The sequence below is a fragment of the Pogoniulus pusillus genome, chromosome 3, assembly GCF_015220805.1.
Source record: "Pogoniulus pusillus isolate bPogPus1 chromosome 3, bPogPus1.pri, whole genome shotgun sequence".
In the NCBI taxonomy this organism is placed as follows: domain Eukaryota; kingdom Metazoa; phylum Chordata; class Aves; order Piciformes; family Lybiidae; genus Pogoniulus; species Pogoniulus pusillus.
Window position 1 is genome coordinate 6289493 of NC_087266.1, and position 16810 is coordinate 6306302.

At 44.9% G+C, this 16810-nt stretch overlaps 1 protein-coding gene across 24 annotated transcripts in view; it reads left to right on the top strand.

Annotated features, from left to right (window-relative positions):
- DLG2 (discs large MAGUK scaffold protein 2) overlaps positions 1-16810 on the top strand; it is a 1415634-nt gene that overhangs the window by 1146764 nt on the left and 252060 nt on the right. For all 24 annotated transcript variants that reach the window (XM_064169211.1, XM_064169239.1, XM_064169248.1 and 21 more), the window contains one exon: positions 12412-12514. In XM_064169211.1, the coding sequence (XP_064025281.1) occupies positions 12412-12514 (103 nt within the window). The remainder of the gene's footprint in view (positions 1-12411; positions 12515-16810) is intronic.

Sequence of the window (16810 nt, forward strand, 5' to 3'; positions counted from 1 at the left end):
ATTTGCAGACTTATGGGGGTGCATTCAATTGCCTCATCCAGATCATTGATAAAGAGAGCTGGCCCCAGCACTGAGCCCTAGAGAACACCACAGGTTCAAAGAAATCACCAATACTCTTTTCTCTCTGCCCAGCCTTGAAAATGGTTTTACCTTTTTATTTCATCTCCTGAGTACTTATTGCTTATTGCCTTCAGCTGCAATGAATTCCTTATCGTCTTTCAGTAATAAGGCACTTGTTAAAATGGAAACCTTTATTTCATTTCAGAAGCTGAATTTCAATGATTATTTCTGCTCATACCATCCTTTGAAATTCAAATGTGAAACAAGAACCCTGCAGCATTATGGGCGAAACCGATGAACAGTAGTTCAGCTATATCCATATATTGGAACTGTGTCAAAAGCAAGGTGTATAAAATGAATGTTACTAATGCAGGGATGTCTAAATGACCCAGGGTGAGGGCAGGAGAGAGGGAAATGCAAATGTTGAAGACAGATTTGGGGGAAAAAAATGATTATTTCAGAAAGACAGGAAAATGAATGAGAGTAACAGTCATGTGTAAAGTAAAAGCTGTAGGACGGAGGAGGGATAGTTTGATGTTTTATCATTTCAGAGTAGGAAGACAGCAGAAGCTGCAAAGAAAAGGGAATGTGTGAAGTCTTGAAAAGATGACTCTGTAAGTGAGCTCCCTGGGAGTAAGTGGTGATAATAATGGGGAAGGCTGTGAATGGAGTCTACTTGGACTTCAGCAAGGTCTTTGACACCGTCTGCCACAAGAAGCTCCTAGCAAAGCTGGCAGCTCGTGGCTTGGACAGATTCACTTTGATGAATCTGGAAGGCCAGGCCCAGAGAGCGGTGGTGAATGGTGCCACATGCAGCTGGCAGCTGTCACTAGTGGTGTTCCCCAAGGATCAGTGCTGGGCCCAGTCCTGTTCAATATCTTTACTGATGATCTGGATGAGGGTATTGAGTCCATCATCAGTAAGTTTGCAGATGACACCAAGCTAGGAGCAGATGTTGATCTGTTGGAAGGTAGGAGAGCCCTGCAGAGGGACCTAGACAGGCTGGATGGGTAGGCAGAGGCCAATGGGATGAGATTTAACAAGGCCAAGTGCAGGGTTCTGCACTTGGGCCACAACAACCCCAAACAGCACTACAAGCTGGGGACAGAGTGGCTGGAGAGCAGCCAGGGAGAAAGGGACCTGGGAGTACTGGTAGATAGTAGCTGAAGATGAGCCAGCAGTGTGCCCAGGTGGCCAAGAGAGCCAATGGCATCCTGGCCTGCATCAGGAACAGTGTGGCCACTAGGACAAGGGAGGTTATTCTTCCCCGGTCCTCAGAACTGGTCAGGCCACACCTTGAGTGCTGTGTCCAGTTCTGGGCTCATCAATTTAAGAGAGATGTTGAGGTGCTGGAACATGTCTAGAGAAGGGCGACAAAGCTGGTGAGGGGCCTGGAACACAGCCCTGTGAGGAGAGGCTGAGGGAGCTGGGGGTGTCTAGCCTGCAGAAGAGGAGGCTCAGGGGTGACCTCATTGCAAGGGGACAAGGGGACACAGTCTCAAGTCATGCCGTGGGAGGTCTAGGCTGGATGTTAGGAGGAAGATGTTGGCAGAGAGAGTGATTTCCCATTGGAATGGGCTGCCCAGGGAGGTGGTGGAGTCTCTGTCCCTGGAGGTATTCAAGCAAAGCCTGGCTGAGGCACTTAGTGCCATGGTCTAGTTGATTGGATGGGGCTGGGTGCTAGGTTGGACTGGATGATCTTGGAGGTCTCTTCCAACTTGATTGATTCTATGATTCTAGGACTCTAAATATAAAGGTGTTCAAGTGACCATATAGGAGGAGGGAAAATAAAAAAGCAGCAGCTAGGTTTGAAGTTAAGCCCTACTGATGAATTCTCCACTTTGGCAAAAATGATTATTCTTACTTACTAAGTACTGTGTCTGATGAATGAGCATTTAATGTATAAAATTAGTGAAAACCATTTCTATTTCTTTAAAATCAGTCCATAAATACTAGCATGTGTTATTAGCTAGCATGGTACTCATATATATACTTTCTCACTGATAATAGCAATTATTCTAATATGAAAACATTAGCTGTGTGCCTCTGTCTAGACTTGGCCATTTAGCAATGAGACAAAATACCACTGATCACCTTATAGTTGCTGGATCACATCCAGTCCATGTTGGTAATTGAACTAGCTGGTAGCTATTTGGTGACCTGACTGAAACAAGGTTCATGTTCATTTATGCTTCAATGAGCCTGTCTGTTAGTTGTTTCAAACCCAGTTAAACAAGTTTGGAAGGAATTTTGGTGGAACTCAAAGGAAATGGCTCTCAAGCTCTCACTGCAGCAAACTCTTCAGTGGAATTCAATCTCAAACTTTGCCAATCTGGCAACATTCACAAAAGCTACAATCATACTGGAAGCAGATCTTCTATCTAAAGAATTTCTGTGCACTTTGGATTAAAAGATAAATCTCTGCTGAAGGTTGTAGGCTTAACAGGTACCATTTGGAATGATTCATGTGGTCTAGTGAGTCATAAAGCTCATTGGTTCCTACTGTAAAAGGCAGTGTGTGCAAGACACCTCTTCAGTAATATAATATAATATAACTTTTTTTCCTGCTTCAAAGCTGTTATGTTCTGATACTTTTTTTCTGCTGGTTTAGTTACCTCTTTAAATGTCCTGGCATAAATAAAAAGCACAGCAAATGATGTAGCTTATACCCTTACAGTGGTTCTTGTTTTCCCCGTGAGAGAGAAGAGTTTGCCTCTAGAACACACAGCTCACCAGAGCATAAAGACTAACTTACTAGAGGCAAAAGTCATAGCTCTAAGGTAGCCAGACATGGAAAACTGAAAAGGTCATTCAAGTCGCTGGCCCATAAAAAGAAAGGAGGAGGAAACTGGGCAGAGAGAAGAGCAGACACTACATGATAGGATGTTTTCAGTGGAGTTCAACATGAGACAACCACTGTGCTGAACTAAGCAGTTTTAACTGATCAGAAGAAAGTGTAGGCACAGAAAAAAATGCAAGTGAGAAAAGCAAAAGAAAAGCAGCAAAGTAAGGGTGAAAATGTAGCAGAAGCTAAGCTGAAGAATGGAAATTCTTTTCCCCTGTGCATTTCTCCTTTCTGCTTTTTTTCCACTGTCAAGGCAAAATCTCTGCTATACCAATTCTGTTCTCCCTAAGGTGCAGCTCCCCACTGCCATGCCCTGGGCAGGGTGCCCAGAGCTGTCAGGGTGCTGAGCATCTGCCAGCTTCTTCTGCCGAGCTCTGCAGAGCTGCGGCCTCCAGCTGGAAAAGCTCAGTCCTCGAGGTCTGTGCTTTGGCTACATGCATACATTTCTCAGACTTATCATACTTTTTGCTAGACTATATCAGTTGTCAGAGTGCTGTGGGTCGTTGTGTAGAGTGGTTGTGCCACTGCTTGTGCAGAAAGTCCTCCCCAGATATGTTCAAGGGCGAATCACCCCTAATGTGTGTTACCTCTCCCGTGGGAAGACTGTGCTTTCATGGCTAAAGGGCTGATGCTATACATTCTATTTCTAATGACTAATCAGGACTGCTGGAGAACATGGCTCAGCTTTCCTCTTCCTGTTAATGCTCTTGGGAATATGTACATTGACACGTCAAGTTAAGACAGGGTTCTTTCTCTTAATGCAAACAATGGCAGTCCTGGCTATAAAGAACTGTCTTTATTCAGAGCTCTGTTTCCCTTTTCAGACATCAAAACTCTTATTTTGCAAATTCCAAAAATACAAAATTCAGCCACAACTCAAAAAAAAAAGTTGTATTGTTTGGTCTATGGTAGAAAAGTGCCTTTTCTTCACCATATAATTTCCTGTTTAAAAGCACCACACTATGCCAGGGACAGTTCAATGCAGAAAGAAAAAGCAATCCTTTGTATGTTCTCTTCAGAGAAGTGATGTGTTTTTCCTTTCCAATTCAACAAGACCTTCAACATCCTCATTTAAGCACTGTGCAAACACAATAATAACACTTAAATAAATAGATGGCTAAATAAAGCAAATTATTCTGCTATCCTCTGAGTGACCTAGGTAGAAATCATACTCAAGCATTCTAACAGAAGGCAGCCAGACTGTAGTAAGCCTTTATGTGACACTGTTCAGAACTGAATCATAGAATCAACCAGGTTGGAAGAGACCTCCAAGATCAGCCAGTCCAACCTAGCACCCAGCCCTAGCCAGTCAACTAGACCATGGCACTAAGTGCCTCAGCCAGGCTTTGCTTCAACACCTCCAGGGATGGTGACTCCACCACCTCCCTGGGCAGCCCATTGCAATGCCAATCACTCTCTCTGCCAACAACTTCCTCCTAACATCCAGCCTAGACCTCCCCTGGCACAACTTGAGACTGTGTCCCCTTGTTCTGTTGCTGGTTGCCTGGCAGAAGAGACCAACCCCACCTGGCTACAATGTCCCTTCAGGTAGTTGTAGACAGCAATGAGGTCAGCCCTGAGCCTCCTCTTCTCCAGGCTAAACACCCCCAGCTCCCTCAGCCTCTCCCTCACAGGGCTGTGTTCCAGGCCCCTCACCAGCTTTGTCGCCCTTCTCTGGACACATTCCAGTATCTCAACATCTCTCTTGAATTGAGGAGCCCAGAACTGGACACAGCACTCAAGGTGTGGCCTGAGCAGTGCTGAGTACAGGGGCAGAATAACCTCCCTTGTCCTACTGGCCACACTGTTCCTGATCCAGGCCAGGATGCCATTGGCTCTCTTGGCCACCTGGGCACACTGCTGCCTCATCTTCAGCTACTATCCACCAGTACCCCCAGGTCCCTTTCTTCCTGGCTGATCTCCAGCCACTCTGTCCCCAGCCTGTAGCACTGCTTGGGGTTGTTTTGGCCAAAGTGCAGTACCCTCCACTTGGCCTTGTTCAATCTCATCCTATTGCTAATACACTCTACTAAAATGTTTTAAAAGAGCATATAACTCTTCCAATGTGAGAAGAGTTTGGTCTATCTGAAGTACAAATCTCATCTTTCATTTAGATTATGATTCAGTATTTAAATGAAGTAGATCATGCCTTACTTTGAGTCAGTGAATGCAAAGGCAATTGCTGTAGTTATTGTGGACTATGGTTGCACCTTTCTCTCCATCTCAGTTTAGTTTGCTCTGTAGTTTTAAACAATAATCTTCCACTGCAGCACTTCTCTTTGTTTGTTAGCTTTCTGACTGCTTTTTGCCACAGCATGCAGTAGAGACAGACGTCTGTATAAGCTGGAGGCTCTTCTTATTTCCATTATGTCAAATTCGTTTTGGAGTTAGGCATCAGAAATTGTGCAGTCAAGTTCATTTTGGGCCAGGACATCAGGATTGTGCAGTCAAGCTCAGAACAGCACTGCTGCTTTGCTTATTGTGTAATGTTTCTTAAAGGAAGTCAGCCCATTTGACAGAAAAAACCAAACACAACCCCACTTTTGATATGTATTAATCTTTCCTACATATACTTCCAACTCTTTCTGACATTTATGTTTCTTGTGCTGATTATTTTTAACGTATAAAGCACATTAATTGTCAAAAGTAATTGAAATGAGGTTTAACTGTTTGCAATGAAATCATGTCCAGCAAAAATCACAGAATCACAGACTGCCGGAGGCTGGAAGGGACCTCAAAAGCTCATCTAGTCCAACCGCCCTGCCACAGCAGGATTGCTTGTACCAGATCACACAGGAACACATCCAGGCAGGTTTTCAATATCTCCAGAGAGGAAGACTCCACAACTGCCTTGGGCAGCCTGTTCCAGGGTTCTGTTACCCTCACAGTGAAAAAAATCCTCCTCATGTTTCCATGAAACTTGCTATTCCTCAACTTCCACCCATTGCCCCCTTGTCCTGCCATTGGCATCACCAAGCAGAGCCTGGCTCCATCCTCTTGCCACTCACCCTTTACATATTGATAAACATTGATGAGGTCACCTCTCAGTCTCCTCCAGGCTAAACAGCCCCAGCTCCCTCAGTCTCTCCTCATAAGAGAGGTTCCATAAGAGAAATGTTTGTGGCTCTGTGCTGCACTCTCTCAAGCAGTTTCCTCTCCTTCTTGAACTGGGAGGCCCAGAACTGGACACAATACTCCAGATGTAGCTTCTCCAGGGCAGCGTAGAGGGGCAGGAGAACCTCTCTCAGCCTATCAGCCACAGCCCTTCTAGAACACCCCAGGATGACATTGGCCTTCCTGGCCACCAGAGCACATTGGTGGCTCGTAGTCAACCTCTCACCTCCTCAGACCCCCAGATCTTTCTCCCCTTCCCTGCCTTCTGACTGGCCAGTCCTCAATCATGGCACACAATTGTTTTAATTAAGGTAGTGTTTTGGAAGAAGCCACAAAACAGATTGTCTCTGCTCTTCAGAAATTCTTGCCTGAAGGTAAGGATTTGATTAAAATGTAAATTTATGGTGTCTTTAACGTTGTTGAATGAACATGCTAATTTTCAACTAGAAAGTTTGGGATTTAGATTGTTTCCTTTTAAATATTGGGAAATAATACACACAAATGAACTTAGTGTTTAAGTGTGTTCTTTAGAAAGTCAGATTAGGTTGTAAGTCCTTCCTGAGTTTAACACCTATTATTCTATCAGGTATTGGTGAGCAAAAGAGCATGTGAACAGACCTCTACCTACCTATGAGACAGTAAATTGCCATTGGAATGGGCTGCCCAGGGAGGTGGTGGAGTCACCATCCCTGGAGGTGTGGAAGTAAAGCCTGGCTGAGGCACTTAGTGCCATGGTCTGGTTGACTGGCTAGGGCTGGGTGCTAGGTTGGACTGGATGATCTTGGAGGTCTCTTCCAACCTGGTTGATTCTGTGATTCTATTTGATTCTGTTTGATTTTGATTCTGCAGCTGTGCATCTTCAAGTGGGTGATCACTATTTTGGCAGCCTACAGTAGTCAGACCATTTACATGTTCAGCTTAATCTGTTCAGTCTGGCATGTTTATCATCTTGAGAAGAATTGCAGAAGATTGCTTTGACTCCCCTATTTTCTCTCTGACGCTTCTTTTCCTTGCTCTTTTGATGCATCCACTCAGAGCTGTCCTCCTCAAGTGTCCATCCCACCTACATCCTAACAGGAAAGTGAACTGAATTTCAGAGAAATTAACTCACTGTAATGCTTTGTGTTTGCACCTTAGGCAATCATTGCTTCCAGAATGAGCATGCAAAGCACAGAAAATAGTCAGCTGCCATTTCAGTGGCAGCTTCTTGTTCTATGAAAAAGTAGAAGGTGTTTGTGTAAATTAAATTTGCTAGGATTCCTGTCTTGCATTTATATTCGTGATTGCCATAGTTTGAGGCTGCAAGCTACCTAGGGCTGGAGGGCAGAAGTGGCTCTTACTCATTTTTTAGGAGTAAGGATGAAGATGCTGCACACTTATTGGAAGTTTAAAGAGAGATTCTGTTTACAGCAGTGTGCCCAGGTGGCCAAGAGAGCCAATGGCATCCTGGCCTGCATCAGGAAGAGTGTGGCCAGTAGGACAAGGGAGGTTATTCTGCCCCTGTGCTCAGCACTGGTCAGGCCACACCTTGAGTGCTGTGTCCAGTTCTGGGCTCCTCAGTTCAAGAGAGATGTTGAGGTGCTGGAACGTGTCCAGAGAAGGGCAACAAAGCTGGTGAGGGGCCTGGAGCACAAACCTTATGAGGAGAGGCTGAGGGAGCTGGGGGTGTTTAGCCTGGAGAAGAGGAGGCTCAGGGGTGACTTCATTGCTGTCTACAACTACCTGGAGGGAGGCTGCAGCCAGGTGGGGTTGGTCTCTTCTGCCAGGCAACCAGCAACAGAACAGGGGGACACAGTCTCAAGTTGTGCCAGGGAGGTCTGTGCTGGATGTTAGGAGGAAGTTGTTGGCAGAGAGAGTGATTGGCATCGGAATGGGCTGCCCAGGGAGGTGGTGGAGTCGCTGTCCCTGGAGGTGTTGAAGCAAAGCCTGGCTGAGGCACTTAGTGCCATGGTCTGGTTGGCTGCATAGGGCTGGGTGCTAGGTTGGAGTGGGTGATGTGGGAGATCTCTTCCAGCCTGGTTGATTCTGTGGCTCTCTGACAGGATACATCCACAAGCTAAGCCAAGTCTATCAGACTAAAATCAGCCAGAAATCTTCTACCCCTTCCACCCTCAGCAGGCCTGAGAGGAGGCCGCAGCTGCCCTCACCAGCTTAGGCCACAGTGCCTCAGCAGGCCGCGTGGCGCAGCTCTCCTCCTGGAGAGAGCTGTGAAGGGAGGGCAGGAGGAGGCAAGAGAAGGATGTTGGCCAGGCACTGGCTTATGAGCTGGAATACCAGAAAATGGAATAGAATAACAACATGACAACAACCTGGGATGAGCAGGTCTGACCCCCTTGGTCTCTGTAGTTTGTCTGAGGGAAGCTGGGACCCCCTGAAACTACCACAGTAATGTATTATTAGGGTTTCAGTTCTATGGTAGATCCATTTCTGTCAGAGAAGAGGGGAAAATGAGTGTTTTCCTTCTTTATTCTTTTATACATCCTCCTCTTTCATTGACAGGTTGTGTCAATGATGTTTAAAGCTCAATGTTCTGTCATCACAACTCCCACAGACCACTGCAGTCTTTTTCTGACTGGCTGGGTGACATCATCCAGGCCACACCTGGAGAGCTGTGTCCAGTTCTGGGCCCCTCAGTTCAAGAGAGATGTTGAGGTGCTGGAATGTGTCCAGAGAAGGGTGACAAAGCTGGTGAGGGGCCTGGAACACAAACCCTATGAGGAGAGGCTGAGGGAGCTGGGGGTGTGCAGCCTGGAGAAGAGGAGGCTCAGGGCAGAGCTCATTGCTGTCTACAACTACCTGAGGGGAGGCTGTAGCCAGGTGGGTTTGGTCTCTTCTGCCAGGCAACCAGCAACAGAACAAGGGGACACAGTCTCAAGTTGTGCCAGGGGAGGTCTAGGCTGGATGTTAGGAGGAAGTTGTTGGCAGAGAGAGTGATTGGCATTGGAATGGGCTGCCCAGGGAGGTGGTGGAGTCACCATCCCTTGAGGTGTTCAATCAAAGCCTGACTGAGGCACTTAGTGCCACGGTCTAGTTGACTGGCTAGGGCTGGGTGCTAGGTTGGACTGGATGATATTGGAGGTCTCTTCCAACCTGGTTGATTCTATGATTAGGAGCTCAAGAATTCAGTCAAGGCTGTGCCTTGAATGTTTTCTGCAGTTCATGCTATTGCTTCTTTCTCAGCACTCTCTCAAGTTACAAAGGGAAATACACATAGATAAAAAACAAACTCTGAGTTTTAAAGAAGTAACTTTGCTTCAAAACTGTTGTCTTCAAGGGCACCAAATCAAGGCTGAGGCTTCCTTTATAGCATGGTGCAGACTCTGTGCTGTCTAAACGTAAGGATTATCCTTGGAACTTCACTGGTGCTGAGTGAATGAGTACTTGTAGTGTTGGTGCATCTGTGCCCACGGCAATGCAAAATCAAGTGTCATTACACCATCACCAAGTAAAAGTAGGGCACAAGACCTCATTCCACAGCAGTAGCCTGAATTGTGCTCCTTTTGGGAAGATTGTATTCTCCACAGAGGCTGCAAACTAAGTCCTGATTGACACATTCAGCTTGATGCATTACAATACATTAGATTTTATGGCACTGAAAGCTCTGGTTTTCTCCTTTGCTCTTTTAGAATGCTCTTAATTATCATCTTCTAAGAGCATATTCCTAGACTGAACTTTAGAGAGGTTCTTTTTTTTCCAGGAGTCACAGGCTCAGAGGATGTTAGGGGTTGGAAGGGACCTCTGGAGATCTTTGAGTCCAACATCCCTGGCAGAGCAGGATCATAGAATCTAGTGCAGGTTGCACAGGAACACACCCAGACAGGTCTTGAAAGTCTCCAGAGAATGAGACTCCACAATCCTTCAGGGGAGGCTGTTCCAGTGTTCTGTGACCCTTACTGTAAAGAAGTTCTTCCTTATGTTGAGGTGGAACTTCTTGTGCTGTAGTTTATATCCACTGCCCCATGTCCTATTACAGAGCATAACTGAGAAGAGCCTGTTCCCTCCATCCTGACACCCAGCCCTCATATAGTTATAAACATTTATTAGATCTCCTTTAAGTCTTCTTTTCACCAGACCAAAAATCCCCAGGTCCCTCAGCCTCTCCTCACAGGACATGTGCTCCTCACCCAGGTCTCTTTCAACCTGGTTAATTCTATGTGTCTATGATTCTAAGATTAACCTGGATTTAGCTCAGATCAACCTGATCTAGAGGAAGATGTCACTGCTCTTTTAAAGATTTTTCCCAGCCCAAAGCATTCCATGACTCTATGGAGTCTATGGTAATAATTATTCTATGGTAACAATTCTATGCTAATAATTCTATGGTAATAATAATTACTCTATGGTAATAATTAAACATGTTACTAAAGGGTTATGTTCTCTAAAATGTGGTGAAGACATTAATTTAAGATAGGCCAGTTTGTAAATGTAATGGACTATTTACAAGGTCTCATAATGACAGGACAAGGAGTAATGGGTTTTAACTGGAAGAGGGGAGATTTAAACTAGATGTTAGGAAAGGGTTCTTGGCAGTGAGGGTGGTGAGAGACTGGCACAGGTTGCTCAGGGAGGTTGTGGATGCTCCCTCTCTGGAGGTGTTCAAGACCAGGTTGGACTAGGCCTTGAGCAACCTGTTCTAGTGGGAGGTGTCCCTGCCTATGGCAGGGAGTTGGAACTGGATGAAATTTGAGGTCACTTCCAACCTAAACCATTCCATGATTCTAAAAAAAAAATGTATTTATAACAGATTCAGTAGCTGTTATTTGTAAAGTTCCATGGAATCAAATTCATTTTTGCAAGGCTTATAAAACAGTTAACATTTGAATAAAATAAGAGTCATAGTTTCAATATATGCTCAGCAATCTTGCAATAGCACTTGATAAATATAAACACAAGCTGTTGCTGTTGCTGAGAATCTGGAGCTTGTGTTTGAAATCTGGAGCTTGTGTTAGGCTGGAGGTGAGGAGAAAGTTCTTCACTGAGAGAGTCATTGGACACTGGAATGGGCTGCCCGGGGAGGTGGTGGAGTCGCCGTCCCTAGGGCAGTTCAAGGCAAGGTTGGACGTGGCACTTGGTGCCATGGTCTGGCCTTGAGCTCTTTGGTAAAGGGTTGGACTTGATGATCTGTGAGGTCTCTTCCAACCTTGGTGATACTGTGATACTGTGATACTTTGTTTGAACTCTCCTACTTCCACTGCTTATGCAGCAAAAAAATGAAGAGGAACCCCACTGGAAGTTCTATTAATGTTGAATAGCCAGAGGTGATGAAGCTGTATCTGTTAGCAACTCTATTGCTTTCATGTGCAAGATAAGAAGGTATTTTGAGACTATTTGAGACTTCTGCTCTGAAGTCCCCCAGCCACTAGGTTTGGGGATATGTGCCCAGGTGGCCAAGAGAGCCAGTGGCATCCTGGCCTGCATCAGGAATGGTGTGGTCAGCAGGAGCAGGGAGGTCATTCTGCCCCTGTACTCTGCACTGGTTAGACCACACCTTGAGTACTGTGTTCAGTTCTGGGCCCCCCAGTTTAGGAGGGACATTGAGATGCTTGAGCGTGTCCAGAGAAGGGCAATGAGGCTGGGGAGAGGCCTTGAGCACAGCCCTACGAGGAGAGGCTGAGGGAGCTGGGATTGGTTAGCCTGGAGAAGAGGAGGCTCAGGGGTGACCTTATTGCTGTCTGCAACTACCTGAGGGGTGGTTGTAGCCAGGAGGAGGTTGCTCTCTTCTCTCAGGTGGCCAGCACCAGAACGAGAGGACACAGCCTCAGGCTGCATCAGGGGAAATTTAGGCTGGAGGTGAGGAGAAAGTTCTTCACTGAGAGAGTCATTGGACACTGGAATGGGCTGCCCGGGGAGGTGGTGGAGTCGCCGTCCCTGGGGCAGTTCAAGGCAGGATTGGACGTGGCACTTGGTGCCATGGTCTAGCCTTGAGCTGTGTGGTAAAGGGTTGGACTTGATGATCTATGAGGTCTCTTCCAACCCTGATAATACTGTGATACTGTGATATTTGTATATGCTTTATACAGTTCTATATGTCTCTGAGGCTACAGACAGTGCTTGTAGTGTGGCTGAAGGAGCGGTTCCCTTGCTTGCAGTGACTTTCAAATGCTGCAGAACCTTATATGTTGTATTATATTGACTGATGAAGAGATTACAAACAATGTAAAATGAGTAGAAGCTTGAAACTCCCCAAAAGTAGTGGTGAGAGAATACATATGGATAAACACAGGTGTGCAGATCCTCATGGCCAGTCACCCTTTTTGATTGTGTGTTTTCACTTGTGCATTTGGGCAGCTTGACTTCTGTATTCCTTAGATGTTTTAAAAACCAACACCTCTGTCTTTCTGTTTTTAATGTTAAACTACTCAGATCTGTTGTTGTTTGCATTCCTTCTGTAGGTGAACGGTATCGATCTTCGAGGTGCTACCCATGAGCAGGCTGCAGCTGCGCTGAAAGGAGCAGGGCAGACGGTAACAATCATAGCACAATACCAGCCAGAGGGTAAGCAAAATAATAAGCTTAAAGACATATGGTAAGAGATAAACGTTTTAAAGCCACTCTTTTAAGAGGATGAGGGTGCTGCAGATAGTGCTTTTTCCAGCTATCATCAGAAGTCATGTGGAATGAAAACTCAAGTGGCAATTCTGTCCCAAGGAAATGGCTGTATTTTCATCAAAGACTTTGCTCTTAGAAGTATTTTGTGCAAGAATAGGAACTCTCTTTACATGTGCATGTAATAACACAGTAATCAACATTTATTTAATCATTCCATTTTCGTTCTTGCTCCATTTGCATTCTTTTCTATTCTCCTGGAAACAGACAGAGCAAAACACAAGAATGCAAAGAAACACCAAAAGGATCTGAAGTTGCTTGAGCCAGTCAGATCAGAACTAAGCAGAAGCAAATGCTTCAGGCCAAATGCACAGAGCTTCCCTTTATTGCTTTTGGATGACAGCATCCTTGTACCTCCAGGGCAATTAGACCTAGATAACAAGTACTTACTAAAGAAGATAGCAGCTTTCTAAATAAAAGCATCAACAAATTCAGCAAAGTATATGACATTTGAGGTAGGCTGTGTCTCATCCATATTTTGGTGTCTAATATTTAGCTTTCTAGAGTTTAAACTAGTTTCAGTGGGAAGAAGTAGGCATTGACCAATATTGTGAGGCCAGAGTTAAGTGGCAAAATGCATCATCAATGAGCTACAACCCAAATATCTCTATCTGAGGCTTTAGAGGAATTCATAGCAGGAGTATTACTTTCTCATAATAACTAAAGGCAGCTATCCTCCACAGGAGATGTTTCTTTGGAACTCTTTCCAGGTGAATTTAGTATCTACAGATGTCCTGTGAAGTCTTCCTGGCACCATTTTATCAGTTTTCAGCAAACAATTCTAGCTCAATTCACAGGTCCTGCTGTGACCTGTCAACACAAGTTGATTCTACCTAATTGTGCCCAGCCTATGACAGGTGAAACAGAACAGCTCTAATAACAGGTTCCACCAGTTGGGTTTTTTTCAGAGACACTGGGGAGATGAATTAGTACTGACAGAATTTATCCAGCATGATGCCTTCTTTTGTTTCTCTGGACGATGATGATAGCACAGAAAGAGAAAAATAGCTGGTATTTCAGTTAGGCTTACAATTGTGCTTCTGATCTGGTATCATGCATCCATGTATGGGTTTATTTGCACTTGAGGCACCAAAAAGAATAAACCAGACCATACTAAGAAATGGGCAGATAAGAGTTAGTGAAATAAGACCTCCCTTAAGGGGCTGGAGGGCATGGCTGATGAGAAGAGGCTGAGGAATGTGGGGCTTTTTAGTCTGGAGAAGAGAAGACTTGAAGGGGATTTGATAAATGTTTATAAGTATCTGAAGGCTGCCAGGAAGGGGGGGACAGGCTCTGCTCACTTGCTCCCTGGGATGGGACAAGGAGCAATGGGTGTAAGTTGCAGCACAAGAGGTTCCACCTCAACACAAGGGGGAACTTCTTTACTGTAAGGGTCACAGAGCACTGGCACAGGCTCCCCAGAGAGGTTGTGGAGTCTCCTTCTCTAGAGACATTCAAGGCCTGTCTGGATGTGTTTCTCTGTGCTCTGTGTTAGATAGTATGGTCCTGCTCTGGCAGGGGGATTGGAGTCGCTGATCTCCTTGGGTCCCTTCCAGCCCTAACATCCTGTGTTCCTGTGATCCTGTGTGAAATGGCAATTGTCTATTTTCAGGCCCCTCAATTCAAGAAAGATGTTGAGGTGCTGGAACATGTCCAGAGAAGGGCAATGAAGCTGGTGAGGGGCCTGGAACACAAATCCTATGAGGAGAGGTTGAGGGAGCTGGGCCTGTTTAGCCTGGAGAAGAGGAGGCTCAGGGGTGATCTTATTACTGTCTACAACTACCTGAAGGGGCATTGTAGCCAGGTGGGGGTTGGCCTCTTCTCCCAGGCAACCAGCAACAGAACAAGGGGACACAGTCTCAAGTTGTGCCAAGGTAGGTATAGGCTGGATATTAGGAAGAAGTTCTTCACAGAGAGAGTGATTTCCCATTGGAATGGGCTGCCCAGGGAGGTGGTGGAGGCACCGTCCCTGGGGGTGTTCAAGAAAAGACTGGATGAGGCACTCGGTGCCATGGTCTAGTTGATTGGCTAGGGCTGGGTGATAGGTTGGACTGGATGATCTTGGAGGTCTCTTCCAACCTGGTTGATTCTATGATTCCATGAAATCAATGGAATATGCTCATATAAAAATGCCTAAGTAAGAATTAGAGTTATTTCAAAGAAAAATTATTGAAAAAATCAATTCCATTACAGACAGCTTTTCACACTAGATTCTGACTAAAACCACGTTCCCATTAGTTCTGGCAGACTTGTTTGCTGTCTGGAGATTTTACACTGCAATTATCACCATGGTGTCTGAGTACTTGTAGCAATCACTGGCATTTCAGACTTGTTCTATGCCATTGTTAATACACACACAAAAAAATGCACTGCCAGATTTTTCCTATTATATTTGAACTTGTGGTTGACATACTTTCCCCCTACATTTTACCAGCTCTGTGCTAGGTCAAATTCAGTTTTGATGAATTCAATTCCAATGGTGCTGATGAAATCCATCAAGCTTTATAATGCATATTTATTCAATTTTTCTCATAACCCTGCTCCTTTCACCAAAAACCCTGTTGGGGGCAGACTAGTCTCGACTGCATGACGTCTTTTAAGTGAAGCACAACCAGCTTTCTATTTCACCCAAAGGATTCAAAATACACTGAAAAGGGGAAGGAGAAAAAAAACACCAAAGTCAGTCCTGTTGTAGGAAATGACTGAGTCTTTTTAGGTAGTGGTAATTCAGGTATTTGGTAGAGTATTCAGGAGTCTTTCAGCATGTTTTTTCTTTCTCCTGAAGTGTTTCATTTTAATTTGAGATTCTGGTTGATGAAAACTGCTTAAATACAGATATGAAATTGAATATCTCTTTCTTAAAACATCCCTAAAAGCAAGGAAAGATGAAGAAGTTTTAAAACAGCTCTTCACAGAGAATTATTTAAAGATTTACAATCAGAGAGAAAAACACACTTTATATCATTATTTTCTTCTCAAGATTCTGCACAACTCCTTTTGTCCTTTCTCTGTAATTTATTCTTAATCTCTTATTTACCATCGCTTGTCTTGATGCATATATTGGAGCATAGTCATAAAATATAGTCTTAAAACTGCAGAGCTGTGCTTCCCTCAGAGGCTTCTCACTTTAAAATGATTCCAAAACTAGTAAAGTACATAAATAAAGTAGGATGGTAGCCTGATTTTTTTCAGTTCTCATACTGAAGGCTCTGAACTGTTCCTGCTACTAATCTTTATAAGCAGGAGCAGGGAGGCCATTCTGCCCCTGTACTCTGCACTGGTTACACCACACCTTGAGTACTGTGTTCAGTTCTGGGCCCCCCAGTTTAGGAGGGACATTGAGATGCTTGAGCGTGTCCAGAGAAGGGCAACGAGGCTGGGGAGAGGCCTTGAGCACAGCCCTAGGAGGAGAGGCTGAGGGAGCTGGGATTGGTTAGCCTGGAGAAGAGGAGGCTCAGGGGTGACCTTATTGCTGTCTACAACTACCTGAGGGGAGGCTGTAGCCAGGAGGAAGTTGCTCTCTTCTCTCAGGTGGCCAGCACCAGAACGAGAGGACACAGCCTCAAGCTGCACCGGGGGAAATTTAGGCTGGAGGTGAGGAGAAAGTTCTTCCCTGAGAGAGTCATTGGACACTGGAATGGGCTGCCCGGGGAGGTGGTGGAGTCGCCATCCCTGGAGCTGTTCAAGGCAGGATTGGACGTGGCACTTGGTGCCATGGTCTAGCCTTGAGCTCTGTGGTAAAGAGTTGGACTTGATGATCTGTGAGGTCTCTTCCAACCTTGGTGATACTGTGATACTGTCATAAGTGTTTTAGGGGAGATCCTGCAAATATTAAGCATCCTTTTTATCATAGAATTATAGAATCAACCAGGTTGGAAGGGAGCTCCAAGATCATCCAGTCCAACCTATCACCCAGTCCTATCTTTTTGTGCTTACTAAGCCTTTAGATGTTGTTGCAAACAGAAATAAAAATAAGTATCAGTCAGTACTATAAGCCAGATGATGATGATTAGAAATTCAAATTGTTAGTAGAAGAGCTTCTGTCCCAATAATTTTGGGTTTATGCAGTAAAAAAAAGCTTACAGCACAGTCTCCAAAACCAAATAACATAATTTACTGTGGGAGACAAATACTATAGGAACACCTTTCAAAGTTTAAATTTCCCATTCCTCTTTTCAAATAATC